The 16896-nt window shown below is 40.8% G+C and overlaps 1 protein-coding gene across 1 annotated transcript in view; it reads right to left on the bottom strand.

Annotated features, from left to right (window-relative positions):
• Positions 1-15841, bottom strand: part of PDILT (protein disulfide isomerase like, testis expressed) — a 34449-nt gene extending 18608 nt beyond the window's left edge. Inside the window, exons 1-10 of the mRNA XM_055805189.1 lie at positions 15829-15841; positions 14609-14815; positions 11536-11669; positions 8115-8275; positions 7488-7542; positions 7282-7392; positions 6163-6288; positions 5019-5216; positions 3601-3721; positions 2048-2229 (exon numbers count right to left, since the gene is read on the bottom strand). Coding sequence (XP_055661164.1) covers positions 2048-2229; positions 3601-3721; positions 5019-5216; positions 6163-6288; positions 7282-7392; positions 7488-7542; positions 8115-8275; positions 11536-11669; positions 14609-14815; positions 15829-15841 — 1308 coding nt within the window. The remainder of the gene's footprint in view (positions 1-2047; positions 2230-3600; positions 3722-5018; positions 5217-6162; positions 6289-7281; positions 7393-7487; positions 7543-8114; positions 8276-11535; positions 11670-14608; positions 14816-15828) is intronic.
• Positions 15842-16896: the final 1055 nt, after the last annotated feature.

The following is a 16896-nucleotide window of genomic DNA, read 5'->3' on the forward strand; positions in this document are numbered from 1 at the left end:
ATACTTCTGGTCGGAGGAAGGTAGTGTCTAATATGATCTCATCAGGTAGGAGTGCTCGGAAGGGACTGCATGGTAATGTGTTTTGCCCGTGGCTTTGCCTTTAAGGAGGTGTAAGGGTGTCTGTACTGGCCAGAAAACATGATAACCCAGTTCTGGGAAAGAGCTTTGGGTTGTGTTAGGTTAACCACGTTTCCCTTGGTTCATCAGGAGCAGGTTCAGACTTCTTTACATGCATTTTGATGTGTTTTCTAGAGTCTTCTGATAGTTATTTCATCTTCAGATTCCTGCTGCTTCTGTGCTGGTATTCAGTTTATCCTTAGTCCTTAAATAATATGAAGGATTGGTAGAGGTAATTAGAAAGCTTGTGTGTTTGTTTCTAACACTAGCAAAATACTGAAGGCTAAAAGAAATGTCGGTGTGAAATCAAGCTTGCATCAGGAGGTGTTTTTTGACTGTATAAATTTCCTGTTCCTGTTTCTTCATTCTGAATATACCAGTTTCTCTTTGGCTCCAAGCCCTTTCTATTGCTCTTTTCATGGCCAGAATAAGGGAGTAGGGATTGTATTTTTGGAGGCAATGCCTATACAGTGAAAAACACAGTAGATACTCTGAGCATAGGCATGTTGAGATACTACATTTTTATCCTGTGCTCTGACTTTGGTTAACTTTTAGAAAAGGACAAGCATACACAGGAAAACTCCCAGTATAACTGCTGGTTGGGTAGGAAATGACTTAGAGCTGTTGCAGTGGCTGAGCGTTAATGGCCTGAGTGTGTTTAGAATTGTTCATGATTGTAGTGAGTGAAGATGTCTGTGGCCAAGTGTTCGTATAGTGCCATAAGAAAGAAGGCACTTGGGTCTGCAAGGCTGCAGACATCTACAAGACATCTGCACTGGTAGTCAAGTATGAGTTAAAATCTTCGAAGTTGAGGGAACTGGTATAAAACCATGGTGTGCAGGGAAGAACTCAAGATTTCAAATAGTGTTTAATTTCAGGGTATTTGTAAGCGTGAAACAATCCCTTAATAGTTAATGAAAATTGTTAGCAACATTTTTTGATAAAATGACATAGATTATGAGCATTTAATGGGTTTCTGCTTTTCTGCATAAAAACTAAACATGGTGCGAGTGTGCAGGACTGCAGTTCAATTCATTAGAAGCTGTACATGCACATCGGAGAGGCAAATCTCTCCCTCAAAGATTAAATGAGGACATGGGCAAATGTCTTAGAATTTGATTTAAGTTTAGGAGTAAGAAGAAAAATGAAAAGCTTAGTAATGTCTTAATTACAACAGTATCCTAGAGCTTAATATTTTTTTGCTTCAGAGATACTTTCTTTTTAATTAGATTATTTATGTAGATAGAGAAATGTAACTATTTAATTTTTTTCTTTGGCTCCTCTTTCAGCAGCATTTTCTGATTGCTGTGTAGTATAGCTGATGCATTAGGTAGCATATTGTAATGATCACTGGTGTTGACAACAAATATTTCGAATTGAGGCTGTGATACTGGAATAAAGTAAAATTACTGACATAAACATTCACGTAAAGTGAAAAAGTAGAGGGTATAAGAAGAGTAGTACCAGCATTTCAGGTGCTGTAATTATACCTGCTCCAGAAACAGCTGGCACAGGGTAGTTCTGTGGCAGTATGACTCTTGTCATGGTTTGAAGTACAAAGGCACTGCAATGATTAGGAGGTATCTTTAAGCTCACTCTGAGTTGAGACTGTTGCAAAACCCAACAGGCAGATTGGGGGTGGTTAAACAGCAGAACGTAAGGCTGTAATGACTTGTAGGTCCAAGCTGGTAAATGATTATATGGGCTCTTGGCACAGCTTCATACACAGGAGAAGGTGATAGAAGGGTTTCTTCTTTAATTCAGGTTCTTGACAGCAATGAATCCAATGTTGAGTAGGTTAGGACCAAAGCTTTCTTGCTTAAAGGACTCCTTTCTCACCATGACAAGCACACGAGTGCAAAGACACACACACACACACACACACATTCCCTCCTCAGTGTCTCCACATTCTTCCCCAACAGCTTCTCACCTGGTGATCTGGTCCAGCCGGAAAGAGTCTGAAGAACGGATAGCGACCTGATCCAATGGACAGGATGTCATTTGCTGTGATATCTGTCTTTGCAATGATTATGTCTTTGTGGCTTGCATATTGCTCTCCTAGCTTATCCCAGATTGGCAGGAGTTTTCTGCAGTCATAGGACCAAGGAGCATCTGCAAATTTTAAAATAAAAGTAGAAAGATACAGTCTAGCAGAAGAGCACGCACTGGTGCAATCACTGGGACCCACGTAGCCTTTCAAGTTAACAGGGTTTTGGATTTCAGTTGTGGTCAGTCTCTACATGAAAACATTTACCCTTCGTGAATTTCATGAGTTTTCATGTAGTGATAACTAATGCATTTCTGATAGCAGTGCTGCTTTAGCTCTGTTTAGCCTTTTATGTATATAACAAACATATGACACTTGTCGTATGACTTTGCTGGAGAGGCATGCCAGATAACGGATGCGATCCAATTAAGTCTTGCATCATTCCTGTGCTGAATACTTGCCAGAAGCAAAAATGCTTTCTGCATATGACAATTAACTATGTTCATAAACTATGCTATATTTACACTAAGAGGAGGAGTTTTGAGGTGTCATGGTGGTTTGACTCAGCTCTGCACTTACGCAGGTTAGCAAGAAGGCATACTGCTGAGAACCCAGTATAAATAGCATACAACACCATTGCAAACCTTCAGTCATGAGAACAATGCTCATACCCAGTTTAGGTGGAATTAAAATTTCTGGGGCACTTTCCTGAATATACTACACCCATTTACCAGCCTTTCATTTCCAGAGGACTTGGTTCAATTCCTCCCTAGATCAGTTCATTACACTGAAATGTAAAAATGGCTTGCATGAACAAAATGGCTGCGGCCAACAAGGAGGATCGCAGGAACATACTACCTTTAAGAATTTCTGAAATTCAGGGCAGTACAGCTAGTTGTCTGTGTTTATATTAATGCTGCATGTTTGCTTTACTGAAGTAACTAAGGCACAGTCTAATCCCTGCTGGCTGCTAGAGAGATAGGGCAGTGGTTCCTTGCTGGGAAGAGTCAAGCAGGAGAGCCACTTGTCTTGCAGACAGAGGAGAAAAAAGCAGTTAGGATTTGCTAAACCACAGCTCCTCTCTGGGATTTAATCCTAGAGCATTATAACCAGACAACCTCACTTAACTCTCCCTCTGTCCTTGGAAGATGGCCTGACTCATGCTGGACAGCGTGCTGCAATGTTCCATTGTACAACATGATGTTCTGGTGTCATTTTGTCTTTCAACACCAGGATTTGATACAGCCTAGACAAATATTTACTGAAGAGATCCAGTGTTACTCAGTGCAGCCCTAAGTCAGCAAAGGTATCACAGTGTTTCCATAGATATGGCACAAATTTTTCTTCAATGCTTTCATCGGACAACAGAAATTCATTAAGTTCAGGGTCTGTAAGGTGCAAAGATTAGTTTGGTATGTAAGCATGAGCTTTCATTTTTCACTTTCAATTGATCATGTTAAAGCAACTTAAAATCTGAATACAATAATAACACTTACAAAACATAACAAACACAGTCATGGTCTTATTGAAGGCAATGCTGTTGAAATTCTTCCCAACAAGCACTTTGACAGGCATCTTGTCCCAATCCTCTGGAATTTCTTCACTAGAGAGATGTAGCTAAGGGAAAACAGAAACACTGCTGTGAAAGTGTAGGGAGCATTGAGAAACTGCTCCAGCTCAAGTTAGTGTGAGACCAATGGGACATTTCTCTACCTAATGTGCCCTTTTATGGTGTTTTTTTTTTTTTATATCTCTATATCCTAGCTAGCCTTTACATGATACCACCTTCTCTCCCTTCAGTGGGGAGCTGGGGTCTCACACCCTGTGTAGTTTGGTAGTCAGAATTACTTGTCCCTGTCTTGAATACAGACTCCTTAGCAGTTTGCCTTAAAATTACACTTTGGAACATGTTTGCATTCATTGTCCTGAACTCTTGTTGCCCAGTGTTCAGAGGCTAGACCACTTAAAAGCTTATCTATTGTAGGTTTTCATGTAAAACTCACAAGAAAGGTGTGCATCACTGCTTAAATATCTGCCTTCACCACCAATCACAGTCCCCACGACTCCTGCAATTTACAGTATATTAGCTGGCAATTTCTCTTCTTTTACACCATAGCTAAGTAGTAGAAAGGCACACATTCCCCATGGAAGCTGTTCCCTCGTCGGAATGTGCCACTCAAGCAGGTCTTTTTACAGAAGAGGCAACATCCCCATTGCTTCTGTCCTTCTGCCCCCCTCCAACACTGAAATTGGGATTTACTACTTGAATCTCTTAAATTATGCCTGTTGTCAGGCTGACTACATCTTTTCTCCTCATGATGGAAACAAAAGTAATGAAGAGCACTGAATAAACAAAACATTTTAATGTATTTTTCATGTGAGCGTGGAGGATGATGCCTCATGACAAGAAATATTTACTTTTGGAATTATACCCCCTGTGAAAGTTCACTCTGCTTAACTTGCTTAAAACAAATACCAAATCTTACTCCACCTGAAACTGTCAATTTTCTGTTTACTGGACTTCTCTGTAACCTCAAAATCCATTGCCATCATTGTTTGCATCTCTCTCGACTAAGGGAGTGAAATATCTCCATTATAGTATTGGAAAGATTGAGTCATGGGGAGTTTTTAATCCACTAAAATAGATCACCTGAAATTAACTAAAATATTGGCCTATCAAATGACTTATCCAGTTTTTATATGGGATGACTGGAAAACTTCATAGTCTGCCTCAGCTGTTAAATAGAGAGGAATGCTCTGTCAACAACTGTAGGTGAATGCATCAGAGCAAGAGTAAATTAATAAACTGATGATCAGAACAGCACACTGTTCTAACTTAAAAAGGGATGTTTTGCAAATTTGTTAGTGTTTTAGCTGGTGTACTAAAGGGGCATCTCGTTAGTAATGGACATACCTTTGCTTTTCCATTTAGGTAGCTCTGGCAAAATTCTTTTAGGTTCTCCACAGTCACCTCATCTGCGGGCATTTTATACATTGCATTGCTTGTCAGATTTAGAATTCTCACGGCAGGAATGTCAACGTCCCTGATGCGAAAATATTCAAAAACTCGTCCATTCCTTGTTTCATTAGTGTTCACCAAGACAAACATTATCTGATAATAAAGAGAGAGTCATGCATCTGGTTGAGTTTTCCAGCTTTGGTTTAGCCATTTTAGGAAAATGGACCATGGAGCTTGGCAGTGCATTAGGATCTAACCTTAAAAGCAAGGAATTGTGTAGAACCATTTTTTAGTGTCAGCCCAACAACCAAGCATATCGGTGGACTTTATTATACCTTGATCCTAGTTAATAACATGCTAAAGCAGCCAAAAAGAATGGAGCTTTTCCCTCTGTCCTTTCACAGTGCTTTGATGTCAGCTATTTTAGTAACGCTTCTAAATTAACCCTCAAAATTCTTATTGCTCTTCCTAATAAATTTTAACAGGACAAAAGAGCTGAAACACCTGTAATCCATATGTCTTTGCCAATACTACTGTGTGATTTTTTTGTGTGTGTGTCTCACATACTTGGAGCAGGAGTAGCACTGTGGTGATTGACAATGGAGAAATGAAGTGCTTTGTTTGACTGCCTGTATGTGTTTATTTACATGCAAACACATATGCTGCAAGCAAGGCTATGCATCTGCCTTGCAATATTTCTCAGGTTTTGTAGCTGCTTCCAGCTCTTGGTTCAGGCAGTATTCTGAGATCCTCATGGCATTTCCTGGCAGCGGCAGAAATTGCTAAAACTATCTTTGGTTGGAAGTTGATCCTAGAAAGTCACATTTGTAAAATCAGAAATAGGTTTATTTGGAGCAGCTGGAATTCGTGTTGGTTTGTGTGATCTTTGCATTTTAAAGAATCATTTTCAAGTGAAGTTTATTTTTCAGCTTGTGTCCTTAACAAATTCAAGTAACAGTTACTGAAACTGTTTTACAATGGCTTGGTAGACTTAGAAGGTGGACTGACAGCAGTGTACTTTTACCAGTAACACTGGTGAGTGTTTTTCCATTGATCTTCTGGCATTCATATTTGCAAAGCAGGATTCAGCATTACAAACCTTTCCTCTAAATTCCACAGCAGCAGACTTGTAGTTTTCATAAATTGCACTGAATGTCTCAGAGTTCGTTGGGGTGAACAGCAGGATGTGGTTTTCAACAGGGACATCAAAAATCTTCACAGATGTCTGGGAAACAAAAGACTCAGTATCTGTTCCACTCTTTGTAAGCAGAACAGTGAATCAGAGGCCCAGCATATCAGTATCTTTCAGTTCTGCTACTGAAAATTTTACTTTTTAGAACTTGGTTCCCAATCATTCCTATAACTGTTGGATTTCTTTCATTGTTTTAAAGAAGATGAAGTGGGAAGAATCAGCTGCTGCTGAGTGGTTTCTCTGTTTCAGGAAAAACCTCATTGTTACCCATAGATTTTTACTGTCAGAAGGGACTGTTTGATCTTCTAGTCTGCCTGTATAACACACACTGAAGAATTAATGCTAAAGATGTGCTGAAAGTAAAAGGTGGTATTACCGAGGGAAGCCCAACTGCAACAGCTGCAGAAGCTAGACCTCGTTGGGGTTCTGCCTTCACTTCTGGGTGGCATCAGCAGCTTACATCTCCTTCCCTACACAAAGCTGCCCTCTCTCTTGCCACTCCATGATCAGAGGCAATGGGATGTCCCCCAAGCAAGCAGGGATTTCCATGTCTTTCCCTTCCTTTCTGCACTAGCAATAGTTATTGCTGGTTTCTCTCTTCCTTGCCTTGGCCCAGAGGACCCAGTTGCTCCGTGGGAGTGGAAGGGTTGGTGTGCCAGGGTTAGGGACTGACCTTCCAACCTTCAACCCCACCTAGTCACTGCAGAAGCAGCCCAGGCTTTTGTGTTGGCTCCACAGGAGATAGATGTTTGCATGTTCAGGCAAGTTCACTGTTTGGCCAGCCATTCCCCATCTAGGAAACAATGTCATGCGCAGAGGAAAGCATCCTTTGGCCTGGGTTAGATCGAGAACTGCCTGTTGGGTTCTGCTGGTGTTTCTAGATGTGTTTAGGGGTGGCCTAGTCAAACAAAACAAAATTATTTAACGCTAAGGAGCAGAATAGCTCCCTAGGTCTCTTTCTGCATGGTTTCATCTCTTTCCTGTCTTTCCCCAGTGGCTTTTGTTAATACAGTGAATTAAACATACCTCAAGATTATATTCAGTGACCAAGTCCAAGCTAAAGGTTTTGATTAGCCTCATTAGATCCAGTTTGTTCTGTCTGCCATCTTCAAGCACTTCATTATGCACAGGTTTTCCCTTGGACAGATAGTGAAGTTTGTGACGTGGTTAGCCTTATCAACTATAGGAGCAAAGAGACTGTCTTTACTTTAAAATGTTGTTGTCAGCTTTACCATTTTATGATCCTCAATAACTGAAATTCCATAAAGTTTAAAATAAATGTCACAACTACAATACAGAAAAAGATTGTAGCTAAAATTCAAGCTGTAGTTTGAATAGCTGACAGTTTTAATTTGCTCAGTAATCTTAACATACTGGAAGATCTTTTCTGTATCTATACACACACTCTGTGGCATACGCTCACTCAGGATGTCCTTGGTCTGACTACTTCATAGCCTAAATGTTGGTGTTACTTCTGTGTAGTTTTGTTCTTGTTGGCCACTTCTGTTGTGGATTGGAAGAAAAGAAGATTCCTGGCCAGAGGCAACACAAAGGAAAAGAGGTGAACATCTGCAACACTCGCTGGCAGCATCTTGATTAAAATGTAGGTTGGAAAATCAAGCCTATTTTACCTAGATCCTTAAGTATAAATTAGGAGCCTGAATGTGGGCAGCCAGATTGAAAATATCAGTTGTCCAAAGGCTGCTGTTTGCCTCTTGCTTGTCTCTGTTGTCTCTAAATGCAATGTTTTTTTAATGTTAAACTGTTCAAATTTCAACTAGGAAATTATTCAAGCTGAAGAATTCCCAAACTGTTTTCCACAGTGCAAAGCTGCCACAGCAGCTCACTGTATACCTTACCTGCTAGGCTTCTGTACTCCTACCTTCTTAAACACAACAAGAGTGTTCCTTTGGATGCCATAGTTGGCATGGATGTCCTCGCTGGCTGTCATCCCAAAAGGCATCTCTGGCACGTCTCTTGCCGTCTCACAGAAAACTTCCACACTGTCATTGCGAAGTTCCTAGTCCCAGAAAGAGTATTTGTTAAGACTGTGTCCTGCATCCTGGTAGGATGTGTAGGAGTGACAACTACAGGTGAGGCAGGCCCCTAAAGGCTTGTGAGGTAGAGAGAAGAGTGTAATTGTAAAGTGGGTGTAGCTTGCTATGATTACGAGTAGCATTCTTCAGGGGTCCAGACTGGCACCAGTGCCGTTCAACATCTTTGTCGGCATCACAGACAGTGGGACCGAATGCACCCTCAGCAGTTTTTCTGATGACACCAAGCTCAGTGGGGCGGTCAACACGCTGAAGAGAAGGTGTGCTGTCTAGCGGGACCTTGACAGACTTGAGAGGTGGTCCTGTGTGAACCTCGTGGAGTTCAGCAAGGCCAAGTACAAAATCCTGCACCTGGGTTGGGGCAACCCCCGCTATCCATAAAGGCTGGGCAGAGAACGGATTGAGAGCAGCCTGAGGAGAAGGACTTGGACATGCCAGGACAAAAAGCTCAACATGACCCAACAATGTGCACTTGCAGCCCAGAAAGCCAACCGAATCCTGGGCTGCATCAAAAGAACATGGCCAGCAGGTCAGGGGAGGTGATTCCACCCCTCTGCTCCACTCTTGTGAGACCCCACCTGGAGTACTGCATTCAGCTCTGGAGACCCCAACATAAACCCAACATGGACCTGTTGGAATGAGTCCAGAGGAGGCCATGGAGGTGATCAGAGGGCTGGAGCACCTCTCCTCTGAAGACAGGCTGTGAGAGTTGGGGTTGTTCAGCCTGGATGAGGCTCCAGGGAGAACTTAATAGTGGCCTTTCAGTACTTAAAGGGGATTTATAAGAAAGGTGAGAGAGACTTTATACAAGGGCCTGTAGCGATAGGACAAGGGGTAATGGTTTTAAACTAAAAGAGGGTCGATTTAGATCAGGTATTGGGAAGAAATTCTGTACTGTGAGGGCAGTGAGAGACTGGAACAGATTGCCCAGATAAGCTGTGGGTGGCCCTATCCCTGGAAGTGTTCCAGGTCGGGTTAGATGTGGCTTTGAGCAACCTGATCTAGTAGAAGGTGTCCTTGCCCATGGCAGGGGGATTGGAACTAGATGATCCTTAACAACCCTTCCAATCCAAACCATTCTGTAAATCTATGATTACCTCCAAGGGGAGAGCTTCACAACAGGGGAGATCCTAGGGGTGCTGTGACACTGCTAGTATGTTCACCTTTCCAGCTAGTGTTGGCTGGCCTGGGTCAATATGGATGATGTATGGTCCCCTGTGTCCTTCCTGTGCTAATCTCATCTGCCCTGCACTCCCCTGGCATTTCCACGCTCTGTCTGCATAGACTTCTGCAGATGGGGAAGGATCATGCCAACAGCTGCACCCCTGCCACGGCTCATCTGCACAGCCGGAAGGATGTGATGGATTAGAGAGGAGGGCTCTCTGCTTGCAAGAGGACCTGACTGATGTGTTTGGTGCTTGGACTGAGTGCTCTTCCAGGCAGGGACCTTGACTCCTGCATCTGTCAAATAGTCACTGTGCTGTCCACCCTCAAACTAACAGTAAATAAGCATGATGAAAGGCAACAGCGCTTCCAGATTTGATTTAATCAGACAATTATTTCATGGTAGATGAATAGTAATTTATATGCGGAGACCTCCCAACACATCCTGGCACTCACATTTGTAAGCAATCTGTGACTAATAGAAGGCCAAATACAAAATACAAATACAAAATTCTTGATTTACTTGGACACCATTTTGTTGGCTTCCACCCAATAAATTTCTGACGTGCCCTAGCTCATGCTCATCTATTGTCATTTCAGCCCCAAATGACATCACGGAGTCCATTCAAACACATCTGCAGGCAATATCTGCTATCAGCACGGTTCAGGGAACTCTCCAGCATCACTGTGATAGCAAGGGCTTCTCAATCTGGCACCAGCACTGGAAAACTGCCTTCATAAATGGCTGCAAGCAGATTGCTGCAAGAAACATTCTGGGCACTGAGCATTTTCACAGTTTGTTGTTATTATGCTGTAATGTGTTCACCAGCTCTGTTACTATGGGGCATTTTGGTAATGAATCCTGTTTTCTACATCTGTAAAACTTGGACTATCCACTGTAGCCAGCACATTTGGGACTTTTATCAGTTCAGGTATGAGTCCAGACACTGTGCTTTTAACTGAGCAGAGATACCAGGGTAAAGTCTCTTTAGTGAGACAAAATCCTTGATTGAATATTTCAGATGTTAAAGATTTCAAGGACACATTGAAAAAGCAGGAAAAAAATATTCCTGTTTTACTGACTTCTGACTGCATGCCTTGACAGCTAAAATTTATTTTGCACTGTTTGACTATTGTTCTGTATCATTCAGCCCCAAATCTTAAGAACCTTATTCTGCTCTGGAAACTAGTAGGAATTTGCTTGAGAAAGGACTACATAGATCATATACAGTGTAATATTTTATGACTTCCTATCCGTTCAGATTTCTTAGCTGCCAGGAGCCAAAACCACAGTTAAGCATGATATTCATGGAGCTGTGCTGTGCCGCCCTGAGTTTCTCTGAAGTTGTTTAAATCATCAAATGGAAAGATGAAGAAAAGGCACTCCAGTATATTAGACAGTATTTACTCCTTTTTTTATGGGCTTAAGCAGGAAGGGAACATTCCTTTGGCAGAACTGCAACTGTTCATGTCTATGATTTTATACCATGTTTGAACAGAAATGCAGTGGTCAGGTAACCCTACAGTTTTCAATCAGTTATGACTCTGGGCAGGGTTTACAACTTTTTGCATTTGGATGCTCCAGTAGCAAGATAATGCACACCAGCAATGGGTTAATTCTCTCCAGAGAAATGTTTGGAGTTAAGTGAGGATAGGTAAGTTAATAGTTGTGCCCTCTTCACACCAGACACCAAATCTGGGATGGTTTGGCAGAAGCCCTTGCTCTGAGGACACAGGAAAGTCTGCTGTGACCAGGGCTGTGCAAACACTGCTGTAGTGTCACGTGCCCAGAAGCTGCTCTCAGAATGGTAGGTCTCTGCACCTGGGTACCTATTCAGGAAAAGTGTTGTGGTGTGAGATACTCTTCTCTCTGCCTGGGCTGCTTATCTAGAAATATGGAAAAGTAGATTGAAACAATTTTTAAAAATGCAGAGAAAACTGAGAGCCTGAGTTTTCAGATGCGTTCTAGGTCTTTTGGATGTGTGGGATTTGGTGGCAATAGCAAGCGGTGTATCCCGAAGTTGAAACAGAAGCCAGCCTTTTGAGTTTTCCAGTGAATTACCTTAAAAAAGCCAATCACTGCCAAATCGTCAGCATTTATGATGGCTTCAGCCTGATCAGTGGAGTTGATTAAAACAGTGCTAGGTCCTGTTCTTCTTTTCACCCATGTAATAAAGGCTGAGGCTTGTCTGACTCCTGTGGAAGGAAGAGAGTTAAAATGACCATCTTAAATGAATGACAGAAATTTCTGTGCAATCACAGGATAGTGGAGGTGCAGAAGGATGCTGAATACAAATGGACTTAGGCTCCTTAGGACTGAGGTCAAAGTTGATTCAAAATGGGCTTGGGGCATCCAAATGCAGCCTCAGGTTCTACTTGCCATTTAAATTACTGCTGACTCTAGAAGATCAATGGTGGATCAGTGCTATGTTTTCTGGGACCTCTGCAAATGGATGTACGTCCAATTAACTGTTTAATCGTATATGGAGAACAGAGATGAGGAAATTCAGACAAGTAGAAAACCTGTTCTGCAAGATTTCATTTGTCCCAAAATCAAAGTAAGCTATAAAGAGCTGTAGACCTGAGGTTTAATCCAAAATTACTTCAAACCAATTGCAGATTTTATTGACCTGTCTGTTCAATTAAATTAGCTGTCAAAATTGTTCCTTCAGTGCTGCAGAAGGGATCTGATAGGCACAGAGGCATGTTAAAATTCCTCTCTGGTCCTGCAGCTTCACTGTTCAGTTTAGACATAAGAAATAAAGCTGAAGTGTTAAAGTTGTCTTTTAATTCTGGATTGTTCTGTCTTTCAGATTGCAGATTATTGCTACCGTTTTACTGAGATTACAGTCAGTCTGTTTATTTGGTGAATTTTCTTCAAGCTTTCAGGGGTTTTAGGAATCTTGAGTCTCTTTGTAAGATACACTGTCTAGCTATGTTTTCAGAAGAATTGAAGCCACAAATTGAGGCTTAGGAGATGAAAATCTCAGCTGTAAAGTGCTACTTTAATCTCTGTCTGACATCCTTGTTGGACCAGAACAAGAGTCCAGCAAAGGGTTAATGGAAATTATATATGAAAAAGAAAAAGTCTGTGTGCTGTGAAGCACTAGAATCAAGATGTACAGTACAAGTGGATTATCAAAGATGCAAGTCCTGGTACTGTGCATTTTAGCAATATGACAAGATCAAAATTGAGTCAGACCATTTTACTACCATCAAGTCATTTTGCAGGAGGCTGCAGTGCAACTAGTTGAAAATACTATTTTTTTTAAGGCGAAGCAGACAGGCATCTGCCCTGGACTGTATAGGCTTCAGAGAAAAGCACAGAGCAGTATCTAGTGGCCATGTAGTGCTTGACTTTTGCTGTCTAAATGCAGAATTGAGGTCTTGAAGCTTGTGTTAGTGACGTAACCCCTCAGCATATTCTTCATGTGGTTAATCTTTCTATTTGGTTGCTTTAAACAGTCTGCATAGCTTGTTTCTGCTGGCCAAATTCTGGCCTTGGAGCTGTAAATAATGATTTTACAAAGCCTAGGGTTTGGCTTTCATGCTATGTCCATTGCCAGGACAACCATTCAAAAATTTCCTTCTCCGTAAAATATTTGAGTTGATTTCTTGATTGAAGCGATTTCTTTTATGTTGATTTCTTTTATGGTATGATGTGTATACCAAGTTCTGTATGAGAAGTCATTGGGTGGTCACTGCGCATTTTCAGTTGCCAGTTCTTGGTGGTTTAAAAGTCATACGTGGTAGGTGAAATTTTACTACTTGTTGTACATAAGCATTTACCAATCAAGGAAATGTAATTTAAGTCGCTGTTGATGGTACATGGGCTCTGAAAGGTTGATGCTATCTTGTACGAATAGCAGAGCAGAAGCCAGTTTCCTAACTTTTTGCATTGCTTAATTTAAGTGTGTCTTAAATAGCAGCTCTCTGCTGAAGGGTGGTTATGTTTGTGTTGTTATGATACTCTGTATTCACAGGTTCTCACAAGCATAGCTGTCAAAGAGGCTTACCAGTTTAAAAAAGATTTTCTTTTCAATGCTATAGATTTAATCAGAGACTGAAGGTAGGTGCTTTTGCTATCATGTATCTGCACCACTAATAAAAGTTCAGTATGGCAAATCACGCTTTCAGTGGCATTTGTGCAGAAGCTGCTGTTTGCACAGGTCTAGATGATGGGAACTTGGTAAGAAATTCAATAGCAAGGAGGAGCAAGTTTCTAAAAATACTGAGGATCAGCCAGCTTTCGGAAGCAGCAGCCGCAGGGGGCTCAGCAGTTAAAGAATCAGAGCACTGGATGGTGTACAGGCTCAGAAAGCAAACATCAGGTGCCTTTTTTATTGGTTGTATTAAACTTGTGACTGAACTATATCTGCTCAGAGTATACTAGCAGATGCTTGGCCAAGTCATGCAAATTTTGCCAGCTTTGTAAAAGTTCATCATTTTAGGAAAAAAACCCACCCTAAATATCTTTCTTGTATATACTTTCAGTGAAAGAAAAACTCTTAAGGTCCTGGATTTCCCAGGATTGCTCATAGTCAGTCCTATTCCAATATTGTCTTTGCTTAATAACTTTCTGTAAAAGATTTCTGATTATTCCATGGTTTTTCTGAGCCACATATGAGCTCCCTCTGATGGCTAAATTGCAAAATTCTTTTCCTTGTCTTAGGAAGTATACCTGTATATTAAAGAACCTGGTAAATTCACAGTTCATTGTCAGATGCAGAGTATTGCTCCAGCCTGCTTCTGTAGGCATGCTACCTGTGGGAACTGCAGTGAACTAGAAGTGCAAAAGGAGCAGGTTTGGAACCAAATTCGTTTGGCATAACTCATTTGTAAGTTGTCTTGTTGGGGTGATTCTCTGTCCTCAGTGGAATTATGCCAGCAGATAATTCGACTGTGTGAACTAAGCACAGAGAAGCATATTCAGTTATACACTCTGAAGATCAATTCAAATCCACTTTCTTGTATTGCTACAGAGGTAATTGTATATTTAGGACCATGGGCAAAACCAGTTTGCTACCTTGCATATTCTTTATCTAAGCATCTACATTTTTCTTCTCGGCAGCATACTAGATAGGTACATCCTGTCACTACATATCATTTTCTTGTCAATGCATACGACAGTTTACCTTTGCAATCTATGGGATCTTTCTTGCTGCCATCCACAAAAAATTTCACCGTAGGAAATTCTTGAATATTAAATTCTTTTCTCAAATCAGGTTGGTGTGTGACATCCATTTTGCCAAATTGGATTCTTGGAGCTTCTTTTTTAAGCTGTTGTGCAGCCTTAGCGAATTCTTCAGACAAATTCCGAGATGACTGAGGTAAAGAAACATCTGGAAAGGATCAACCAAAAGCAAATGTGTTACATGGGTTGCAGCATGAAACTTTCTAGTGAAGGTTGTTATGTCAGGTAGTAGCTGCAGGGATTGAATAAGGTCTTTTATGACTCAGAAATAAATGAGAAATTATTTTTACACAGTTACTGCTTTCTCTTGATGCTGATTGCTCCCCACTCCACATGTCCTTGGATCAGTCACAGTGAACAACTAGTAAGATTGCAATAGTCTTCTGTTTGGAAGAAATGACGTGGAATTAAAAAGTAGTTTGACTGACTGACTGTGCTGGGTATGATTTAAAGGGAGGTCAAGGGTAGAGTTAGATATTACATTAGAACTCTTTGATAAGATACCATTTTTGTAAGCACTTCACTGAGGCAAACCTTTGTAATGCAGAAAGTAGTTTTCCAGGTAAAATGTGGAGAAGGAGAGGAATGGAGTACAGTCTTTTAGAGACTGGCAACATATTCCTGCATGCTGCGCTGTGTGCCAGCCCTTCTCTAGCTCAAATAGCAGTTGTGTGTTGGAGGAAGGAGAAGGGCTGTCCTCCTAGCCTGGGCCCCGGAGCTGTAAGTTATATTAACAGGAAGAAAAAAGACAAGAGAAAGAAAGTAGTCACACATCAGCTGCTCTGTATTCAAACTCAAATAAGAGGTAAAGGCCTGGAGCTTTACAGTTTTGCAATTTGGGTTGAAAAAATGAGTTTTACCTTATTTTGATAAAGTTGAGATACCCTATCTTGTTAAATTTGTTTTACTATAAAGAGCAAAACCTTTTTCTTAGATTCTGCATAGAAAATTTTTAGTTTCATCAATATACTTTTCAGATAAGGACAGATGAAAAACATAGAGTTAGCTTGGTTTCATACATTTATGTATGTTCTTGTGTGTGTATATGTGTGTGACACATTCAGATATATACTTAAAGTGCACACACACATGCGTAAATCTAACAAAATAACTGTCTTTTGTTCTTTCACAAAATTACAAATGTGCTTCTCTACCACCTACCTGCTGAAGACATTGCCTAACGTAATTGTAAGCAAAAAGTGAATGAACATTTCTGTATGAGGTCTAATAAATGAAAAACTACAGTGCTGAGTTACATTTCTTGCATTATTCATCATTATCCTTGCTCTGAATCCCAGCCATCAATCATTTTCTTCCATCTAACTGCTACAGCAAGGAGTGTGAAGAGTAGCATTAAATAATGTTATTTTCTCAAAATATTAATGTGATAGGCCCTTCCAGATTCTGTCACATATAAACCCATATTGGCTTAGGCTAACAGAAACCCTGGCACTGTAACAGCTGCTAACATGCCAAAGGGGGTTCTTGTTAGTAAAACAACACTTAGTGTCTGTTCAGGGGGCATGCAGATACCATGGTGATGAATAGAAGATGCTTCTCTAAATAAAGTAAATCAGCATTAAGGCATCAGTCCAAAGCAAATTGTGTTCTAATTGCCTGTAAAATTACTGTATCATCAGATAAACTTACTTGATATTACTGAGGTATTTTCAAAGAGATTTTGTCCTAACTTCAGTTTCCTTTTTCCAAATTATAAAAATGGTGTTACGAACCTTTTTCCCAACAAGTTTGTAATGTGTTATCTCCTAACACACAAAAAAAATGGGAGTAGTGTCTCCAGTTGTGTCTCGTTACGGTCTAGGGGTAACTGCAGAAAACCATGATATCTATCAGAAGTTCTGACTTGTCAACATAAGAAATAGCATGCCAGCCCTATAAAAATACTGCTGCTTCTAGGGATACTGCATTGAGCCTTTATGAAAAATCTTTGCTTAGAATGATTGCAAAGGTAGGCGGACTTTGACATAAAATATGGAGTACTTATGCTGATATTTAAGAGTGCTGATAGCCTGCCACATGCAGTCATTGCCTTAGCCAAGAACAGTTAGACTGAGTTATTGGGCTCTCCAAGAGGAAGGGTGCATGGCTCTGGACAGAGTGCTGTCGGAAAAAGGAGCAGGAAGCCACATAACAATTAGGGGTCCAGCACCTTCTAGCTAATTCCAAGGCAATGTTTTACACCACAGGCAGTTACAGTATAATGACTTT

This window comes from Falco peregrinus, chromosome 5, assembly GCF_023634155.1.
Source record: "Falco peregrinus isolate bFalPer1 chromosome 5, bFalPer1.pri, whole genome shotgun sequence".
In the NCBI taxonomy this organism is placed as follows: domain Eukaryota; kingdom Metazoa; phylum Chordata; class Aves; order Falconiformes; family Falconidae; genus Falco; species Falco peregrinus.